We start from the raw sequence: 22,875 nt of genomic DNA on the forward strand, positions 1-22,875 counted from the left end.
ATTATAATAAACATTTGTGACATTGGGCGGCATGGTGGCTCAGCTGGAAAGCATTGGCCTCAGAGTTCTGAGGTCCCAGGTTCAATTCTGGACCGGCCTGTGTGGAGTTTACATGTTCTCCCCATGCCTGCGTGGGTTTTGTCCGGGCACTCTGGTTTCCTCTCACATCCCAAAAACATTCAAAATTAATTGGACACTCTAAATTGCCCCTAGGTGTGATTGTGAGTGTGGCTGTTTCTCTCTATGTGGCCTGCAATTGACTGGCAACCAGTTCAGGGTGTACCCTGCCCATTGACACCTGGAATAGGCTCCAACACTACTTGCGACACCTGTGAGGATAAGCGGTGAAGAAAATGGATGGATCGATAATAAACTGCATATTTCTGACATTTACATTGCACATACACAACTATTTTCTTGTCAACAAGCATTTCTAGTGAGTCGAACAAATAATGAAAAAAAAACACAAATATAAATAGATTTCATTTCAAGGTATCAAATAAAAAGAGGACCACGAATGTGTCATCTTGTTTTGAAGGGCCAATTTTATCCAATTGTGGTACCTCTGCCAGAAAAGTAGGGAGCACTACTTAAAAGTATCACAACAAGCACGCAAAGAAGAAAAAAAATGGAAGAAGAAGAGTAGCTGCATGTCAAATAGATGCTAGCAGTGTGCTCATTGGTTAAGAGTCTTAAAAAAATTAATTGATGTGATTGCTGATTTGAAGCACGTCTGTGCCTGGGGGAGCAGGCAGGCTAACAGATTAGCTATTAAGGTGGGCGTGCTTAAATCGAGCAGAGAGAAATGGTAAAACACTTGAGAGCTAAACAGGACATGACAGGTCATGACACGTGCTTTGCCTTCACACGGACGGGTTTTTGCATACAATGTTTTGCCATAATGGCAAATTCAAGAATGACTGCAAATGTGAAAGGATACATCATCCGCTGGCTTGTTGATGACATAATCAACGTAGAACATGGAAAAAATATCATTGGAAGAACATTGGCTGCAATATTGGCATCATTCTCACATACGTAGTTGCCTGCTGCTACTAACAATTATGCTTACAGTTACTCTTATCGAAATTAACTAACATGGTACAAGGGCAGACTTTGGATGCTTTTATGTAACAAGTTAACCTTTACCCTTTACCGGGCCTTTATTGTGCCAAGGCTCCTTTGTTACATTGCTGTTCCAAAACAATCTTTCTTTTGATACTGATAGAAAGCAGGACACATAGCCAATAGCTTCTATTGTTCATCCATTCATTTTCTGAGGCGGTTATCCTCACGAGGGTTGCAGGTGTGCTGAAGCCAATCCCAGGTGTCACCGGGCAGGAGGCGGGTTGCAACCTGAACTGGTTGCCAGCCAATCGCAGGGTGCATAGAAACAAACAACCATTCGCACTTAGAATCACACCTAGGGGCAATTTAGAGTGTCCAATTAATGTTGCATGATTTTGGGATGTGGGAGGAAACCGGAGTGCCCGGAGAAAACCCACGCAGGCACGGGGAGAACATGCAAACTCCACACAGGCAGGGCCAGGACTTAAACCCCGGTCCTCAGAACTGTGAGGCCAACGCTATACAGCTGCTCCACTGTGCCGTCTTCTATAGTGATGTAATAATGCCTTTGTGCCAAACTCATCTTTTTTTTTTACTCGTGCAAGAAGAAAATGCACACCCGTTTCTACATCTTGGTGTGCACATTTTGACAAAAGTGAGGGAGACGTCCGGTGTTGAGTCGAAGATGACAAAGTAGTCGCAGCTTCTGTTAGGATAGTTTTGAACACTTTTTGTGTTTGCCACAGAGATCAGTGCACTTGCTTTGAGTTACTCAGCTCGTATGGCACGTAAAACTGGATCATAACGTGACAGTAACTCATCTAACTGAAGAAGTTATTTTGGTCTTGAGCCCTGTAATGCCTTATGACAATTATTAATACATGCAAGTTAAGACATTTTGACAACAAACTTTTCATGTCTGTTTTTTTTTTTGGCCTTCTTTTTACCCCACCCTGATCATCCCGATGCTGCTTCTCCGGCTGTGGTGGTACTTGACCTATTCCCTGCAAAGGTAGTACCTTTGGGTCTTCGCCCGTGGTGACAAAACTGTTTTTATTCTTGGCTCCAAAAAGTGTCGTAAACTTAAATCACAATGCCTCTCGCCGAGATTTACTTTTAAAATGAATTCAAGCCCAGGTTACACCTGCAAAGAAACTTTTGACCCCAAGGCCCCCTCCTTCCCCCGCAACCCTCAAATTTGAAAGTAGCACATCATACTTATATAAAGAATTGTAGCATCATGTGCATGATGTCTCAAAGTACGGCAAGATCACACACGAAAGGCCATCGCTTCTTTGAAGTCTTTGACAGCAGTCTTGATTTCGGCAGTGTTCATATCAGTGAGCAGCAGGCTCTCTCGAGCCAGTCGCGGCAGGAAAATACCCAGCAGCAGATGGATTTGGAGGCAGAGAAGCCCAAGCCGGTCTTGACAATTTGAACTAAGGTACAAAACCTACATTGAGAGCGACCCGAGTAAGTACTTCTAAGAAGCAATCATTGATTATTCATTGCTTGTACTGTATTTTCTTGACACAATGAAAATGTACGCTTTAAACTTTTAAATCGACCTCAACAGCTGTTCTTGAAATGTCAAATCTGTTAAATGCTTATCAAATAAATACATGCTTCTAATTGACTTTTAGATATTTATCACTCTTGAGTTTTACCCTGCCCAAATAGTCGACCAATCTTATTTGCAGACAAACCATCTAAAAAAAAAATCCTGCAGAAATGAATTTGGAATACCTTGCTGTTCCAAATGAAGGACTGTAATAATTTAGAATGACAAGCAATGACATTTAGCAGATGTGATGACTGGGGTAAAGGTGACTTGGGCATTTGACGTCTGATCTTCAAACATCGCTCCAATGTATCAAAGTAAAAGGAGAGATACTGCGAAACGTACATTGGCTCGGCAGGTTCGCTCTGAGTTAATGCGCAGTCACATCTGTTGCTGTTATGTTTCAGAAATGTGAAAATGTTGCAAAACAAACTGACAAGCTTTTATTTTGGGTTTTGTTGCTGGGGAAAAGCTTGACAGATTTGACAGGATTTTACGAAAGGCACGATTCAAAGACAATTAAAAGGCATCAAAAGGATTGACAGTAATTCTCAATGGTGTCACTCAGGAGATGTTTACACATTTTCAGCAGATTGCCTTTGTGTGTGTGTGTGGAGGCAGTTGGCTGCGGTGTGAATTTGTGGGGTTATGTAATTTTGAGAGAGGAAAAAATTGGGCAGAATAAAAAAAAAAAACATCATTGCAGAGTCACAGTGGATGTCTTAAAAGTGTCCTTGCCGGCCTTAGATGTTGACAACTTATGTAACTTCATTGTATGCGGTCGGCGTTTTCTCCTAGGAAACGTTATCAAGGGAGTGTGTTTTTTTTTTTTTTTTTTTTTTTTGCAGAGATATGGAAATGCCTAGTTTCACAGCAAAATGTCTTCCTCAAAATGCTGCTCAGCCGTCACGACCTGATGGGCCAAGGTACAACACCAACCCTCAGGCGCTAAGCGGCCAGCAGAGGGGCTATAATGGCTTTGTTCCCATACAAAACAGTTACATGCAGCCAACGCCTGTGATGGCTGCTCCCAGCATGCACTTTGTCCCAATGAATCACCAGAATCTCCAGCCGCTGCCCCAGAGCATTGAGACGCTCTCCCATATCAATGGCCAGGTGAGCCAAAAGACGGTACCGTGACAGCACTGCAGAGATAAAATACAGTGCGCGTGCAGCGAGGATTGCGTGCAAATAGCGATCAGCAAACCCAGGGGAGAAGCAATCATCTTTTTTTTTGACACTTGCCATGCAATGTTCTCACATTAAATACTTCGCTACATACATAATACAAAACATCTTTTTTTTTTATATGATATTAGGTGAGTAGAAGATTCTAATCAAGAGTAAAGCCAAATTGCAAATGCAGGAATAGAGAAGACGTTTGTTTGTTTGTTTGATGTGTATTGTGCAACATAGCCATCCATCAATTTTTTTTTTTTCCACCCAAAAAGTGACGAAAGTCAATAGTGCACACGAAACATAGGTATAGGGAAAATGGGGGGGAAAAAAATGTTCCATCCAGCAGTTATAAAAAACCTTTACACTTTCATTTCCAAAAACTGACAAAAGTCAATAGTGCACACGATACATAGGTATAGGGGTAAATGGGGGAAAAAATTCCATCCAGCAGTTATTAAAAAAAAAAAATTACACTTTAATTTCAATATGGCTCCGCCACTTATCTTCACGAGGGTCGGGGGTGTGCTGGTGCCTATCCCAGCTGTCAACGGGCAGGAGGCAGGGTACACCCTGAACTGGTTGCCAGCCAATTGCAGGGCACATGGAGACAGACAACAGCCACATTAGGGGCAATGTAGAATGTCCAATTAATATTGTGTGTTTTGGTGATGTGGGAGGAAACCGGAGTGCCTGGAGAAAACCCACCCAGGCACGGGGAGAACATGCAAACTACACACAGACGGGTCCGGGATCGAACCCGGGGCCACCGAAATGTGAGGCCAATGCTTTCCAGCTGCACCACCATACCGCCTTGTGCAATATAATTGTGTGCAAAAACAATAATCATTACAGTTTCAGTGGTGGGGAAAGTTGATTTTTTTTTTCCTTCCGGCTCACTGTAGACCAGGGGTTCTCAATTTTTTGGAAAATAATAATCATATGAGAAAGGTAGAAATACTCTTTCACAGCAAAGTCAAGCACTCAAAGTAAAACCACGTCTCCTCGAATGATTTATTGTGTAACCCATCAATAGAGTGCGCATCCCTCAGTAAGTAAATGTTTTTTGAGTCATGTCAGCCTCAGGGCTGAATCGTAAACTCAATGACGAAGCACTCAATGATTCAGTGAACAAATCTTTTCGATCACTTTTAATGAATGTGTTGCAGATGCATTTGGGGTGGGTCGCAGACAGCAAGTAAGGAAAAAAAAATAATGTGCATGCATTCCTACTTTGACTTTTTTCAGTATAGTACTGAGGACATCTTTGCCCTTTGGCAGGACAGCAAATTCACTTGTAATGGTATTTAAAATAATAATAAACTGTTTTCAGGGGTTAATAAAGTCAAATGGAAGTGGGTCGCAACTTTGCAACCACGAGATAATCCGGGTCAGAGGGTGACGAGTTGAGAACCGCTGGCCTTTAACAACGGCCGTAGGCATCACGAAAACAGACATTTGGCGAACACATCAGGTGTTACTCAGCATATTTTGTGTCATAATTTTTCATGCAAGAAATACTATAGAATACAAATGCTTTCCAAGGGCTTCCATGTAAACAGTTGCCTTATCCGTTCTACACTCAGACAAACTTTGTACCGGAGGTGATGCTGCCCAACGGCATGAATATGCGTCCTGTGGGATTACTGTAAGTGCACACCAGTTTTGAAATATTCCCCGCAAATTTCCACACATGTGCGAGTCTCGTTGTGGCTGAATGTCTCTTTGTTTAGGAACGGCGAGCTTTTATACAAAGTTACGGCGCCGTCAAACATTGCTGCTCCGCCTCCTGCCAACATTCCCAAGATCAAGTGAGGAGACCATTTTTTAGTCAGCAGTAGCAAATCAAATGCCATAAACAAAAGTTACTCCCCCCCCGCTTTCTGGGTAGTTATTTATTTACATTGTTTTAGAGGTTTGATCATATTCCATTTGTCTAAAATTGGTATCTTCAATGCGTGACACGTGGGCTGCATCCAACACTCTTAATTTTGTTCCAGGAGGAAAACTAAAAAAGTGGAAGACCAATTAACAGAGCAAACATATGTCAAGAAGCCTCTAAACGCCTTCATGTTGTTCTCGAAGGAACATCGGCAGGCGGTCAAGGCCAAGTCCGCCTCAACGAATATTGCAGTCATAAATGAAACCTTAGGAAAGATGGTAAATGCTCACACTCTGCAAATCAGGTTTTTTTTTTTTTTAGAGGGGGGTGGGGCAGGAGGTCAGGCTGTAAGGACAAAGTTTGAGGAAAGGAAGGATGATTTTTAAGACGTGGTTCTAGATCAATTTTAGACAAGACCAGTCATGAAAACGAGCCTTGTACATTCAAATCTTCAACGTTCGGTCACAAACAGACTTGGGGTACTGGGGAGGCCAACCACAGTCTTATGTGGCCACCGGGCCCCACTAGAACCACCACTGACAACACCACAAATGTGGAGTTGATCTGCCACAACTGATGGGGAAGGGAAAATCTCAGTACACCACACCACACCACACCACACGATAATCACTCAGGATCTTTGAGTGACATCTGACAATGGACCTTTCCGATGGCGATCTTAATCTCCGCCCCCTTAGCCATGTCCCACAAGCTTCCAAAATGGCGATTGAACGCAACATGTTTTAAGTCGGTTCTCTATCGCGTATTCCAGATAATATTGCAGTGTGCTTTTTGCCAAATGTGTCAACACTTGTCCAAGAGAGTTCTACAGAGCGGTCTCAACCATTTCACGCAAGGATACATACACGCAATTAAGATTTTGGACGGAGCAGGACACAATGTTAGAGTTACAGTGAAATGTTGGTGATCGATGCAAAAAAAGTTTGACCCTTCACAAACTTCATATTGAAGTCCAACAGGATGAAATAGTGGAATCGTACTCTGCATGTAAAGCAGGGTGAGTACTGTTTACTTGGAAAGATCGCGAGTAATATCGTTGTAGTCTTTATAAGTGAGTGGGTGTATTCATTTGACTTGGCTCATAATGGAACCCAGTGCTCTGTCTGAAAAGTCCAATATGATACAAATAGGTAAATAGACATTTCTCTTGCATGACATTGCGCATTTACGTATCACTAACCTGACTCTTTGGCAAAAAACATGACACACTTCATTCAGCAGGTCAGTGATACACTAACAAAGTGAAAGTTGTTCTCCTGCAATGTATAAAGAAATACTGATAATAATGAAATCAAACTCAGAGAAGATACTTCTTCCTCACTTACCTTCGAACATACAGTCTTGTGTTTGTTGATATTGTCCACACTGCAAGCCTTAATGTATCGTAAACACTTCGTCAACTGTGTTTTAGGCTTTGGAAAATGAATCAACCGGGCCCCTTGTAATCTAGCAGGATATCTTTCATCAGAAATGGACGTTCCCCAAGCGCATCTGAGGACCATTTTCTTCGTAACATTAACTCTTCCAAGCGCACGCTAGTGACAACCAGCATTGCTTGTGGGACAATATGGCGAGAGGGGCGTGTCAAGCCAGGGGTTAAGACAATCCAGCTATCTGATTGGCTATTATTGTACGAGTGATTGACGGGTCGGAAAGGTCCATTCCTACTTATGTGCCACAACTGATGGGGAAGGGAAAATCTCAGTCCACCACGCCACACGATAATCGCTCAGGATCTTTGAGTGACATCTGACAATTGGGCCTTTGCCGATTTTAGTCACAATGGAGGGAAAAGATACGCAGATATGTGGCCAAGACCTCTCTTCAGAGTGTCAAGACAATTCTACCTCTTTGATTAATCAAGTATACAAGATGAGTAAAAACATCCTTGTGCTGGTAATTTTGACCCATTTTATAACTTCCTTGCAGCCACATAGAATATTCTCCAATCTCATGTGTAGAAAATATCTCTCTGACATTTGTGTGTTTGTATGTGTGCTTCATCCTAAATGTAATATTTGAAAACAGTGGCATTTACTGCCTGATAAAGAGAAGGCCAAGTACTATGAGCAAGCCGAGGAAGAGAGGAGACTTCACGCCCAGCAACATCCAGACTGGTCCTGTCGCCACAACTACGTAAGTGGGACGCTCGACGTGGATGCAACAGCATCAACTCGTGATCTATGCAAAGTCATCTTCTTTTTGTTTTTTTGCAGGGCAAAAAGAGGTACAATAAAAGAACCAGGGAGTGAGCTATTGAAAAGTTGGATTATGACATTGAGGAAACAGAAAAGGCGGAAATGTGTTTGAACGGCGCCATCATGGCCGCCTCGTTATGGACTTCCACCAACCACACGAGTGTCGCTGGGACTGCAAGCCTAAAATAGTTCCGTGGCAACATTTGTTCCCATAGCTACCGACCAACATTGTTTCCCTCAATTGGTGAAAAATGCTTTTGTGTTCTCGTGCAAAAGAACAAACGGCTTCACCAAGATGTTGTTTTGGGCACCCCTCCATCTATTTTATTAAAAAAAACAAACAAAAAAACAAAACACTGGCGACCTGACGACCGAGCTTCTATTGCAGGGAAGTATCTCATCAATTTGTAAGTACCGTTAACTGCCCCACAACCGGGAATTTAACTTGGATTTTGCTTTGCGCTGTTACAGGAAACGAAGATAAATAAAAGCTGATCGACTGTCTTATTGATTTCTTGTCTTGACGTCTGTGAGATCGCAGAGCGGATGCAACCGGAGCATCAACTAGATTGATGGGGATGAGTTGGAAACATCACGTGGATTTGTGTGGGCGCTGTTGGTTCAAAGGGGCGCCAGGAGCACCTTGGCGAGGTTCATTTGTCAGGTAACACCTACAAGCCACATCGTCTAAAAGCAGTTTGTGGTGCGTTTTGTGCACATGACACAAGATTAGCAACGTCACGTGGTTAAAATGCGTTTTATCAAATGGATATTGATATTTAGGATTTAAGGCCTTTTACCGGAAACTTTCTGGTGCTCCTCCTCAGCCAGCTCGTGGTCCTCAAACAGAACACAAAGCAGACACGAGAGGGCAGTATAGTCGAAAGCATTGCGCCAACCTTGTGTCTCGTTCACGTCCAACATTCTGCAATGATGAAATATGAGCGCATATTTCAAAACTTGCATACAGAAACATCTGCAAAAGCAACGGCCCCCTCTCTTCTTTTATATTATAATTACAAAGTTACGACTGCATCATCAGGTGACAATATGTAGATTCATAGAGCAGCCAAGATACGAGAGATATGATCAGGAAGGGGCCCTCATAGAGGTGTATAAAAAATGAAAAATACATACAAATGATGATTTAGGGGATTGTGCAGGCTACACGATTTCAGCACTATAATGGCACACAAACCGAATTTCATTTCCTCCGTAAAACTGCTCTTGCGAGAAGTTAATTGTCCAAATCTGTCAAACTCGATTAATTTCGTTTGCAACAATAATACGCTGTGTGACTTGACACGTGATTCCAATTAATTTAGTACACTTTGGAAAAGAAGGGGTGTTTTTCCAACACGTATGAACGTGTAAAGACAAGAGCATCTATCCCTTTTTTTTGGGATGCTTATTTCACCATTAAAAAATATTGACGACAAAAAACGAATCACATACATTGTTCGTTCCCAAATTTCAAAGGACAAAGAGGACAGCTATAAGGACATAAATTGGTTTATTAGCAGAGACAAAATCCATGTTTACATTCTCCTGTCAATGGTTGGACGAATAATAGTGATCAAATAAGGAAACGTCACTGAAAGAGTGAGGCCAAAACATTCGCATCAAATGCGTTACAGAGGCGATAAAAACAAGCAGACTAAATGTCAAAATGAAATGGCAAAGCAAAATTAGTATTTTTAAAATATCTTTTTGATGAGGGGGGGGGGGAGCCTCAACCAGCGGTAGTTTATTTTTTATTTCTTTTTTTCTTTTTTTCTTTTTTTTTTTTTACAGTGGAGAGTAATGAAACAATTGTTGTTGTTTTGGGGGGAGGGGGGTCGTGCAAATGAGGATTTCCCTTTAAAGCGATCTTTTAATGTAATGGCGCGCAGGATGTTTTGGCTTTTGTCAAAATGTTTTTATTTTGTTTGGCTGGATGACAACCTCGGGGGGCTCCAAATCGATACCCTCCACAAACCAATTATGGGATCATTTGAACGTCATTCAGGCTTAATTAATTAGCACTTACCTTCATGTTTGGTACAGACGGCAGAATGAGGGAATATTTTTTAATTCGTCTATTAAATAATAACTAAAGTTGTGTCATTCTACTGGATCTAGTCGTTTTTCCCTTAAATTTGATTGAGTTATTCTTCCATCCTCCATAAATTACATAAAGATACAATGTACCGTAAACGAAGCGTTTCAAAGTGGGATTAATGATAGCCGCATTACAATATAATTTCCAGCACACCCCCAAAAAAAGTGTGCATGCTCACGGAAGGGGGGGGGGGGGTAGCAGTTGCCCCGCTCGGCATTACCGCACAATTTAACCTGTGCTCTCTTTAATAACAAAACCATACGTTGTAATTTCATTGAAGAGTAATTAATGTGCCTGATGAAAAGGGTCACCCTTTATTATGAATGGCCGCAGTGGATATACAGTTTTACAAAAATTATTTGACAATTCCACAAATGACAATACAAAAAAAAACAGCTAACGGAATAATAATAATAATTGAAAATTAACATTTCAGAAATGACAAACTGTCTCGGGTGCTCAATTGAATAAACCTCAAAACAGGAGCAACAACGTAACGTTTTTATACAGATTGCAAAAGTCTCGCTCCGTGGGCTGAGGGGCGGAGGGATGTGGGGGACACGCACACAAACATCCGCGACGTGCATCTTGACCGCTTCAGGTTCACCCCCCTCCCCCCAAACACACACACATACACACACAAGGAAAAGATCCATCTCCCCCAAAACTTTGTCGGGCACGTGCAGCCGGCAGCGGCTCGGAGGCTTGTGCGCATGTGCGAAGGTGTCCGGATTGACAATGCTGGAGAGATAGCGGCGTTTGGGATTGAGAAACCTCCAGGAAAGGGAAAAAAAGCATAGAAGCGAGGGGTGGGGGGGGAAACGGGAGAAAACAGGATCCGAGAAAAAATCCAAACAAACCCACGCCGAGAGACTGGCACCATGAGGTCCAAAGGCAGGGCACGGAAACTGGCCACAAGTAGGTGCAACATCCCTTTTTTTCCCTTCTACTTTTAAAACATGTCACCCGATCAACTGCTGTTTTTGTTCACTTCGGAACTCTTAATAAGTCAGAGAGAAATCGAGATTCGCAGGATTAAAGATCCAAGGATAAAACATCGGGACGCTGTCACGCGCTAAAATCCGGAGTTTAGAAAAAAAAAAAAAGTTGAGGGAGAAGCGATGGAGGAAGTTTGCAAGTCCTGGACGTGCTCGCAGCATGTAGTGGGCGCTCTCGTGTAACCCACGGGAGGTGGAAAAATCCCCCTCGTGCGTGGGCAGACTGATTGGTGCGCTGCAGCGCTGCTGATGTGGGCTGCAGGTCGAGACGTGGGAGCGGCGTGGAGGGGGACCGGCGCAAATGAGCAAGAAATCGAGATTTGATTCTTGTTGTGTGTGTGTGTGTGTGTGCGTGCGTGTGTGTGTGCGAGCGTGTGTGAGTGTTTGTTCGTGTGTGTGCGTGCGTGCGTGCGAGTGCGCTGCACACATGGTAAATGTTCTCGTATCAACGAAAGTTCTTGTTTATAACCGCGCATGCCAAACTTGGAGGTCTTAGTGAGTAAAGTTGAATGTGAAAAATGGTACAAATCGAAAGTAAAATGGCCAACGTCGTTGTTGAGTTGCACCAATCCGCTGTCATTTACGTTTTGGCCTTGTATAACAAATGTTACATATGACAATAATTTCGATACACCCCAATGCTGAATTTGATACAACGGGTAAAGGCCTTTCTTGACATTAAATCTATAGATTACTCACATAAAAATTGCTGTAAGAATTTATGCACAGAGACGGATTATATTGAGCTACTTCAATAAATCAGCATTGATTATTCACCCCCTCCCCACACAATAAAGCTGTTAAATCTAATTTACTTTTTCTCCAAATGTGAGAACCAATACAGTAACGTTTCCTTTTATATTTGTATATGTCTTATTTGAAAGTGGATATTTCGTCATTTGGGGGATGTCATTGGTCTTAAATATTAAAAGTGCGTATTGTATAAGTAGCCTATATTTATGTTCATATTTATTCATAAAAATATAAACACATTTGCAATCAACGTGTTTCTCGAACGAATGTCGGCATTGAAGAGCAAACGATGAGTGAATGTAATTTATGCAACATCCTTTTAAATGTTTGAAATCTTTTTAATTTATGGAGAATAAAGACAAAATCACGTTCTTTTTGAATAAACATTTAAAAATGCCCCTTCTCATCCTCTGCGTGCATGACAGCAACTTCCTATTGCAACATGCGTTGCACATGTTCAACTCCAAATTTTTCCACATTATACAATATGATGTACTGAATACCCCCGCACCCCCCCCCCACGCAGGGAAATAAATTAGTCAGTACTTTAATTGTATACATTGTGGTGAGACGTACGCATGGACTTCAAAACGGACTTTACATTGGGTTGAATCACGTGTGAGGAGGGTGCGCATCCCCAGAGGAGGGGGCCCAGCGGTGGCCCCCCTGCCTGTCGCCGGCTCTGCGCAGCGTCAGCAGCCGACGTTTAAGCTCCCGGAGCCCCCATAAGAGCCCTGCTGCTGAAATGCGTTCAACGTGCGCGTTTAGCGGAGGAGCCGCGAAACGTAAAGCGAGATTGGCCGAAGGTGCGTGCGTGCGTCCACGCGCAATGCCGCGCGCCGCAAAAAAACGCGCCTCCCGTTTCCAGTGAAATGATTTTAGTCCAAATCTGCGGTGAACTGCAGGCCAGGGGAGGTGCAGAAAAGAGCGGACTGATGGCGACCCTGTTCAAGCTCAACATCCCATATTTCATTCCTCGGCATGTAAATGGAGGCTCGCGATGAAAGTGAATGAATGTGTCTGTGTTTCAACACATCTGCAGGAATGCGGATATTCCATTGGATGAAGTGATGGTCGTGTCTTTTTTGGGGGTGGGGGTGGATGTTGGCTACTGAGAGGCTGTAAGTGCTACGTCTCGCTCGTCTGGTGCAATGGGCCGGAATGGTTCATAGACGGGGCCGTGTGTGTGTGTGTGGTGGGGTGGGGGCAGAGACCCCATTCAACAGGTGTCGCTGTCCTGAAGCATGTGCGTGTGTGTATGTTAGCGTGCGTGATCTGCAATCAGAGTCCTCCATGTTCCATTATGTTCGACATCAATTTAATATTGAAAAATATTGAGGCAGCCTGTAAATGGTTCAAATTATTAATATTGTTTTGCTCTTTTTCTCGGTGCTAACAGCAGCAATGTTATCAGTGGCAATTCTGCGGGGTGCGGGGAGGTACTAGTGGCACCTCAACACTGTGCATGTCCCCCAAACACTCATGCACCCTCCACCCCAAGTCACGTTGACTCGATTAGTCCCCGTTCAGGCTTTAGAAAACACTGCCTCCACCCACTTCCCCCAAAATACAAAACTAATACAATTAATGAACACAATGAACAAATCACTTTAGACGACGTGGGTTTGTATTAGTGTTTGTGCTCCCATCACAAAGAACAGCCCCCCCTCCCTCCCACCTCTTAAAACTGGTCTAGAACTGCCACTGTATTGTGTACTTCAATTATAGCAAACTATGGCAGTTTTTGCTACGCAGCAATACCTTCATTTGCCCCAAGCTCATAACCCCAGTTTACTCATTTATTAAATTGATTTTACTGTTTTAGTCAAGTGAAATGACTTCAAGCTGTTGTTTTAATACTAAAAGCTAGCATGGGATTGTAAAAATATAAATGTAAAACAATGAAAAAAACAAGAATGTAAAGAAATAAACCAATACAAAAATATTAGTGTAATATCTTAAAGTGGCGGCACGGTGGATTAGCTGGTAAAGCGTTCACCTCACAATTCTGAGGTCCCGGGTTCAATCCCGGACCCGCCAGTGTGGAGTTAGCATTTTCTCCTCATGCCTGTGTGGGTTTTCTCCGGGCACTCTGGTTCCCACCCACATCCCAAAAATATGCAACATTAATTGGAGACTCTAAATTGCCCCTAGCTGTGATTGTGAGTGCGGCTGTTTGTCTCTATGTCCCCTGCGACTAGTTCAGGGTGTACCCCGCCTCATGCCTGTTGACAGCTGGGATAGGCTCCAGCACTCCCGGTGACCCTCGTGAGGATAAGCAGCTAAGAAAATGAATGGATGGATAGCTGAAAGTCTCTCACACATATGCAAACACTGTAGTACTGTTGACCCCTGTAAATCTGTCATTCAGCACCCATTTTATTTTTTTTCATAAAAGATGCTACTTTTTCAGTTTAAAAGAAACTCATTGGTGGTTTATCCCAGGTTATGATAGATTGAGTCGTGTTTAAAAACTGTTCCTTTTTTTTCTCAGTGAAATTATAATGGACATTAGTTACTGCAATTGGCCGGTCCCGTCCCCCTGAAAGTAGGTGTGATGAAATGTGCCTTTAAGGGGTGTGGTTTAGCGAGTCTTAGTGAGCCACAGAAGAGGGATGTAATGACCTTATTTTGATTGTTTCAAAATAGGAAGTGTGCCAAATACAAATTGGGTGATAACACCATTTTCGATGATGAAATAATAGTAGGTTTGTTTGCAAGTCACTGTGCAGTGTTTTAGCTTTTTCCGGTGTTAGGTTTCTTGTGGTTGCACGACCTCCTACAATGCACCGCAGCTTCTGCATTGCATTGTGGGAATGTAGTGTGCATCTTTGGGAAGAAAAAAAAAAAACATCTGCAGAAATTATTTTGATACCGGGGGGAAAAAAAAGCACACGTCTAAAATGGTTGCAAGTAGGTAATTTGAGGTCTCGATTCATCCATCCATCCATCCATCCATCCATCCAAACATTTTCTGAGGCACTTATCCTCACAAGGGTCACGGGAGTGCTGGAGCCTATTCCAGCTATCTTCAGGCAAGAGGTGGGGAGTTAAGTTTGAGTGATTAATAACTGGTTGTCATCTATCACCCAGTTTGACATGTCCTGTGTCCGCTGGGTTTCTTTCTCAGTGTATGAACTAGGAAGGGTCCCGTTTAAACAGAACACCTTAAGGGGACCTTTCGGCCATCTGATCGTCTTGCATTCAGGTGAAAAGGCAAGGGCCCAGAGTTCTAGCATCTGCTATATCGACCAACTCCCTTAGTCTGCAGGTTCAAGTGGTGTGTTTTTGTTGTTGTTTTGGGGGCATAGGTTTCAACAACCCAGACAAGGCAGTGTGGGAACACTAGGGGGGGATGCTTAGCGGGAGGGGTGTTATGCTGCAACATGTCAAGCCTGGGAACCGCTGTGTGTTTATCATTGGGAAATTGTACCAGCATAGAACAATGAGTGAGCCTTACTCCTAAAAAAAAAAGGAAAAAAAAAGACAATTATGCTTTTGTGTCCCTCCTAAAGGTCGGAGAGTTAAAGATAGGGAGTCCATACAAAAGCTTGCAGTCTGTCTGCACTCCCAGTCTAGCCCAATACGGTGCCAAGGCTGAAGTCATTATCGACGGTAAAGATAAGTTTACAGCGCAGTCATCAAACACTTGACGTAGAACCATTTTCTCATCACAAATTGCTCTGAGACAAATGTACTTTTTCTTTCTTTCCTGATTTAAAATATTCCCCCTGATATCTGTTTGGGGATTTAAAATAGTAACAGACTGCTGATGTTGCAGTCTGCCAAGTCCATTCATGAGGTACTGGGAAAGTAGCACTCCTTGACTTGTTAAAAATTTTTGTTTTTTTTTTACATTGATTGAAGAAGGTGGGAAGGATAGCGACCGACATGACCTGAAGATGAAGTAAAGCATTGAGTTATCAAGTTTTTTTTTTTTAAACCTGTTTCTTGCAGACCGTACCGTGACCCTAACAAACGTATTTAGCAGAAACAACATCATGTGATTAGATTCCAGATGCATACACCGTCTTAGTAAAATCTTAATCTTGTTGTGTTTGTTTAATTAAGTAGCACGCGTGAGCCTGTGGACCTTGCCAAGTATTTCATTCCTTTCCTTGAGTGTTGACAGAAAGAATGGGCGCTTTGCTCATTATTCAACTGCAAAGGGAACGTTCCCATAAACAGGAATTGTCCAACAATCGCTTGACCAACATGGTGATAACAGCCTGTTCCAGCGCGACTCGGGGATCTCCCCGCGTAGATCCCCCTGGCCGGAGGCCTAACAAAAGTAAGTGAGCGAGCGACCCCAGACTGGGAGTGGGAGATAGTCGCCTTTGATTACGAAGCGCCACATCGGGCATCGGCATGTGCTGTCATATTAGCAGTTGAGTGCAGTGTGTACATCAGCCTCTTTGTGTGATTACTGTACACTTTTCAGTTGCAACGTGCCCGGTCTACTCTCAAAACGCATTAAGCAAGTGACCCCTGACCCCTACAAGACAGGAGCGGTGAGGGGAGGAGACTTGATCAAAGCTAAGGCCTTCTTGTTGACTTTGAGGCTGGGCTGCGGCAAACGCATATGCCTGATAGGATGTGGTAGCGGCTGTCCGGCGCTCACCCAAATACTAAATTCAGTCATAGTAGGAAATGCTGTCAATCTGGGGTTGTTTATCCGCTCTATTGCAGGTGGGGGAAGGCTTTTATTTGTACAAACATGTTTTTTTTATGTAGAGTAAAATTGGAGTTCATGACAAAACGACTTCTTGTATCAACAGTATAGAGTATAGTGTATGAGTCCTGAGAGTGACTGGCAAGTCGCGACTCGAATGAGGAAGAAGTGGTTTCGGAAATCCTTGGATAAATGTGATGCCGTCATGAGTGAAAATACTTTTTATTGTCTTTATGGATTCCCTTTTGGCGGCACGGTGTCTCAGCTGTTAAAGTGTTGGCCTCACAGTTCTGAGGTGCCTGGTTCAATCCCGGACCCGCTTGTGTGGAGTTTTCATGTTCTCACCGTGCCCGTGTGGGTTTCCTCCGGGCACTCCGGTTTCCTCCCACATCCCAAAAACATGCAACATTAATTGGACACTCTAAATTGCCCCTATGTGTGGTTGTGAGTGTGGCTGTTTGTCTCCATGTGCCCTGCGATTGTCTGGCAACCAGTTCAGGGTGTACCCCGCCCGTTCACAGCTGGGATGGGCTCCAGCACTCCCTGTGACCCTCGTGAGGATAAGCGGCAAAAGAAAATGGATGTACGGATTCCTTTTTTTACACACTCTGAGTTCCTCTTCTACAAGCAGAAACCGCTTGCCTCATTCATCCTCCGAACTGTGCCGCTCGTCGTCACGGTACCAGAATCTGTACTTGCCACCGGCCCAGCTGTGTATGGGGTGGCTTGAACGGTCTCCCACCTGCATGAGACAGGGCTAATGTCTGAAAGATACTATTTCAATTTGACTTGAATTCTTAATCCCTGGACTACATATCGACCGAAACATTTTTTGGAAGCATGGGGACTGTTTTGCATGGTAAAAAGCAGCATTATATATTTACTTCAATGGCCATGTGTGAACAATAATGTTCATGGACTGAGATAATTATTTGCTTTTTTTTCCCATTCATCAAAATGTTTGTTGCAAAAAAACCCATGTCCAGAGTTAATCCTGTGATGGTTGCCAAATGGAAGCAGAGGTCTCATTTGCAGCTGCTGCAAGTTTCGTGTGACTCCGGAGAAATGTTGTTCCTCAACTTCAACTTCAACTTCAACTTCAACTTCAGCAGCAATTAAATCAAGAGGGCGCACTTCAGTTCTCGGGTGCAATTCCACTTCCAATCCAAGGTATACAAACACTCCACGCACCCCAATATTGGAAGTTCAGCGAAGGAAAAATGCATACTTTTGTTAGAGTTAAGAATCTAGTAACAAAATATCCTGTACATAGCGCTCTCTGTCTGTTGCGCTTGGAAGTGTTACGGATAACTTAAGAAGGTGAGAATGACTTGCAGTCCGTTGACTTGTCAGAGGTGAACATCAGTTATAACTTGCGCAATTTGTGAAAATATTGAAATGTGGACACATTAAGCCAAGAAAATGAAGAAAGAGGATGAAAATAGATTTTTGTCACATTCCTCTTTTGTTGCATGTTTCGGCTTTTCCCTTCCGATTGAAACAAATCTCGTAATTGGCGTCTTCCCACGGGCGGCTCACGCGCAAGCGACGTTCACCACGCTCCGTCTCCCACGAATCCCTTGATTTCGGAAAAGGGGACCCACGTTCTTGTCCTTATGGGGTCTCTTTTGATGATGCGGGCGTCGGTCTGCGCTCATGCAAGAGTGTTATTGGTCTTCTGAGGTCAGAGCAGGGGAAAGAATGTGGCTGTAGAAAGGAATGCAAGGCTGATTAGCGCTTCTTACCTGTAAGTGAACTGGATGTGCCAGCATGCGATGAGACCGAGGAAACAAGGGAACAATAGGACAGTAGAGATTCCTTTCTACAGCGCATTCCAGCGATCCTGCAGCCAGGGCCCCCCACTCGGAGCTTTGATGAACCCTTTTCACAGCTTCCTGGGATTGTCGCTCCTCCGCAAACACAAAAACATAAAGCTGCGGCTGAGCAGGGCCCTCCTCAGGATGTCCTGTTTTGATTAGCGTTAGCATCCTAAAAGTACCATAGAAACGTTATTTTAACAGGGAGAGAAGCGTAGCGGTGACACATGCACGTCTTTCCACTCCGTGACCCCAGGGGTCACATGAACTGTGTGAGCCAGAAATCAAAGAGGTGCTCCTCACCCGGTGATCTTACAGAGGAAATCTTGAGGAAAACAAGGCGATAAAACCGGAGCGGGAGGTTTTCAGGTCCTGTCAACAGGTGGAAAACTTTCAGTACCTGATAATGACAGACACGTGTTGACACACTTGAGTCAGATGCCTCAAATATTTTCTCCAGTGAGCTCAAAAACAATATCTGTGTATAAATTAGGGCATAATTAAATGTCTATCTATCTATCTATCTATCTATCTATCTATCTATCTATCTATATATCTATCTATCTATCTATCTATCTATCTATCTATCTATCTATCTATCTATCTATCTATCTATCTATCTATCTATCTATCTATCTATCTATCTATCTATCTATCTATCTATCTATCTATCTATCTATCTATCTATCTATCTACCTATCTATCTACCTATCTATCTATCTACCTATCTATCTATCTATCTATCTATCTATCTATCTATATCTATCTCTATCTATCTATCTATCTATCTATCTATCTATCTATCTATCTATCTATCTATCTATCTATCTATCTATCTATATCTATCTATCTATCTATCTATCTATCTATCTATCTATCTATCTATCTAATCTATTTTCTGAGCTGCTTATCCTCACAAGGGTCGCAAGAGCACCGTAGCCTAAACCAGCAAACTTCAGGCAGAAGGCAGACTACACCCTGAACTGGTCGTCAGTCAGTCACAGGGTAAATATTGACAAGATCATTGAGTGGGTACTGAACCCGCGCCGCCTGCACCAAAGTCAAACATGTGTACCAATACTGTAGACCATAAGTGACTCTCGAATTAGATTTAATGGTGGATGACACAACAGACCTCTTCTTTAGGTACAGCAACACAACATGATACCTTTTCAAAGACAATACTGTTCTGTTTTGCTGTGATGAGAACTGAAACGTTATCATTAGTTTACAACGGCGGAGGCGCCCTCCATTATACTGACAGGCGTTTCTAATGTATGTTTGACCTTATTAAGCTCCACAAAATGTTAGAAAGACGAACAAAATGAATGTTGAGTGGCTTGAGTCCGAGTTGCGACTCGCAGGATCCTCTTTCAGCGGTCAACTACATGTTTTCTGTCTCCAGTGGAATCAGGGAGCAGTGAAGCATTGCGGCACAGTTTGTTGTTTTGCTGGAGCGTGAGGGCTTTAGTTTGACAGGAGGCCACCACTTTGTTCACCTCGGTATCCAGAAGGGACCCCTCGGGGCCGAGGCCCGGGACGTCTTTGTCAGGGCTGTGGCGGGACCCGGGCAACGAGGGTAGGAGGGGGCCGCGCCGCTCACCGGGTCAGTGGACAAGCTAATCGATTTTATCTCCGTTTCACACGCGCCGCCAAACCCCTACTGGCCTGATATTCACATATTCAGAGGATTACGCCTCCTCCATCTCCTCTCTATCTCCTTTTCTCCGTTTGTCGCTTTTTCTCTCCCACCTCATTTCTTGTGCTTTTCATCTATCATTCCTGGATTCCTGTTTTGTCTGCATCTCTTTCAGCGAATCTCACTTAGGAGGGAAACTTTTAAATTTAGTCTCGGGGTCGGTCTCGACAACGGCACCCTCAAGAGGGAGGCTACGGCGGGCAAGCGGAGGCACTCGACCGTAGCGCGAGATGAGACGCTGGAACAAGGGAACGAAAGCTTTGGGAAAGGTCTGGAAACTTCACATTCGTCAGTGAAAGGAGATACTGCGCTGACAGTTAGCAGTGGGCCGGCCAAGTACAACACAGGATGGCCGTGTGGGCCCGCTGCACTCGCTCCAACAGACAGACACAGCGAGACCAGACCAAACAGTCCTCGCATCTCGTTTTAGAACATGTTAGCATTTTAGGCCCTCTGGCTGTTTTACAAACAGAGAGTAAGTGAAGGATTATGGGTTACCTAATTCAGCCGCGTTGAGCAAAAGGGGGGCGGGGGGGGGGGGGGGGGGGGGCGGCGAACAAGCACTGAATAATGCTTGAATCAACTTGACTTAAAGCCAGTAGGGCTCAGGTCTCCGAGGCCATCGAGAATACGAACATGCCCTGTTGCCGTTTGAGGGAAAAATCATGATGGTTAGGGCAATACTATTCCCCTTCGATCCTGTGGGGGCGAGTCACACACATTACAAAATAGTCACTTACAACAGGCTTCACCGCGATACATGCAGATTGTAAAAAAAAAATGGGACTTAGCCAGAAAGTTGAGAAAGGAGGCTAAAAAAAACACTACCAAAGTCACGGAAAGCCTAAAGTTCACAAAAAAGAAACAATTGTCTGTGAAACCAAGTGGAGAAGATGTCACGTCTTAGGTTTGCAATATTTGATCTTATCTTCACTCACCATGAAAAATTTGTAGACAGCAACAAAATGAACCCTGCCGAAATGACTGACAACTCAAACAAAAATATGCAACAAAATTAGTTGTGACTCAATACACACCCCCAAAAGAAATAAATTCCACAGGGGACGGAAGAAGTGGAACTTAATGGACTGACAAAGTCAATCTCCAGATTTAAACTCAATAGAAACGAAGAGATAAGAGGAGACTAGATCCCTTAAAAGAAACATCTTACCAAACTTTTGCGGTCACTTTTTGCGGTACTGGATTTGCAACTGAATATCTGTTAGTCTTTAATTAATTATGTATATATAATATTTAACATAAAGGCGGCACGGTGGTTCAGTTGAAAAGTGTTGGCCTCACAGTTCTGAGGTCCAGGGTTCGATCCTGGTGCCGCCTGTGTGGATTTTGCATGTTCTCCCCGTGCCTGCGTAGTTTTTCTCCGGGCACTCCAGTTTCCTCCCACATCCCCAAGTCATGCAACGTTAATTAGACACTCTAAATTGTCCCTAGGTGTGATTGTGAGTGATACTGTTTGTCTCGATGTGCCATGGGATTTGCTGGTTACCAGTTCAGGGTGTACACTGGCTCCTGCCCGAATGTGATACCTGAAAAAAAAAGCTGAAATGTTGAATTTGTCTCATATTCCTTTTTAGTCTCAAATCTGAATGCCTTTTCTACTTAAAAAAAAAAAAAAAAAAAAGAATTGGCCTCCGTGTTCTGTTAGTTTTGGAGGGGACTGTATTTATGTTTTTTGAATGATACATGTATCTTGCTCCGGCCTATGCATATGAAATATCCCACTGAAAAATTTTGGTAACATTAGCTACCCTGAATGATTTTGGAGTACTTCAATCAACTAAGGATTTTGCTGAGCACTTGAGGTTGCGCAATTTTACATTTCTTCATCTTCTCATTAATATTTCACATTTTAATTGTACTTTGTCCTTTTGTATTTTGCCCACCGGACCCAATCCCTGACTGGAGCCCATCCATCAGTGACTGTGGCCAACACGTATCATGCATACCTTCCGAGGTACTAACTAATACATATAGCATAGGAAAAGATTTATCTGCACCCATAAACGCATGGCCTACACATGCAATATGTATCCACCTTATCAAGGAATTTGGGATTTCACATATGCAGTAGAATCTAATAATACAGATCCATCCATCCGGCCATTTTCTTTGCCGCTTATCCTCACAAGGGTCGCGGGAAGTGCTGGAGCCTATCCCAGCTGTCAACGGGCAGGAGGCGGGGTACACCCTGAACTGGTTGCCAGACAATCTCAGGGCACATCGAGACAATCACACCTAGGGGCAATTTAGAGTGTCCAATTAAAGTTGCGTGTTTTTGAGATGTGGGAAGAAACCAGAGTGCCCGGAGAAAACCCACACAGACACGGGGAGAACATGCAAATTCCACACAGGCTGGGCTGGGATGGGATCAAACCCGGGTCGTCAGAACTGTGAGGCCAACGCTTTACCACCTGTGCGACCGTGCCGTAATAAAATACAGTACAAGAAATTTTATCTGAGCTGAGCAGGTATGCTTCATCCAGAAACGAAGCGCGTCTGTTTACGGTGAAAGATGCAATGGCTTGCCACAAAGATGGAACCTCAGCTTGGAAAAATATGCATTAAAGATACAAATAGTCGCATTTTATTGCTCTATAATTAGCTCTACGGCGCCGCCCCGTTTGGCAAAGTGTAGGATTTTACTCGACACCACGGCACCACGTTGCAGGTATGACTTTCGTTCCACCCGACCATTAATCGCTGACATCTGACAGTTCAATCTAAGAGGGGTGGAACGTTTAGCAATGGCGGCTCGCGCCCCAGCTCGGAAGCACCCAGTCGCATCAGCAATCAGTGACAAAAGATGCATCGGAGAATCCGAGGGGTCGGGAAAGATAGATGGCAAGAGAATGAGTGGCGCGCACGATGAAAAGTGAGGAAAGGAAAAGTGTGCCATCGTGGGCAAGAA

The 22,875-nt window shown here is 43.5% G+C and overlaps 1 protein-coding gene across 13 annotated transcripts in view; it reads left to right on the forward strand.

Moving 5' to 3' along the window:
- The first annotated feature begins 2,361 nt into the window (after positions 1-2,361).
- mecom (MDS1 and EVI1 complex locus) overlaps positions 2,362-22,875 on the forward strand; it is a 141,613-nt gene continuing 121,099 nt past the window's right edge. For 4 of the 13 annotated variants that reach the window (XM_061826429.1, XM_061826430.1, XM_061826434.1 and 1 more), the window contains exon 1: positions 8,612-10,925. In XM_061826429.1, coding sequence (XP_061682413.1) covers positions 10,889-10,925 — 37 coding nt within the window. In that variant the 5' untranslated portion in view covers positions 8,612-10,888. Of the gene's footprint in view, positions 2,542-3,477; positions 3,746-5,391; positions 5,454-5,538; positions 5,617-5,805; positions 5,966-7,736; positions 7,845-7,924; positions 8,571-8,610; positions 10,926-22,875 lie in introns of those variants that run through there. The other 9 variants (XM_061826432.1, XM_061826433.1, XM_061826436.1 and 6 more) reach the window with 8 other exon arrangements.

The sequence above is a fragment of the Syngnathoides biaculeatus genome, chromosome 8, assembly GCF_019802595.1.
Source record: "Syngnathoides biaculeatus isolate LvHL_M chromosome 8, ASM1980259v1, whole genome shotgun sequence".
NCBI lineage: Eukaryota > Metazoa > Chordata > Actinopteri > Syngnathiformes > Syngnathidae > Syngnathoides > Syngnathoides biaculeatus.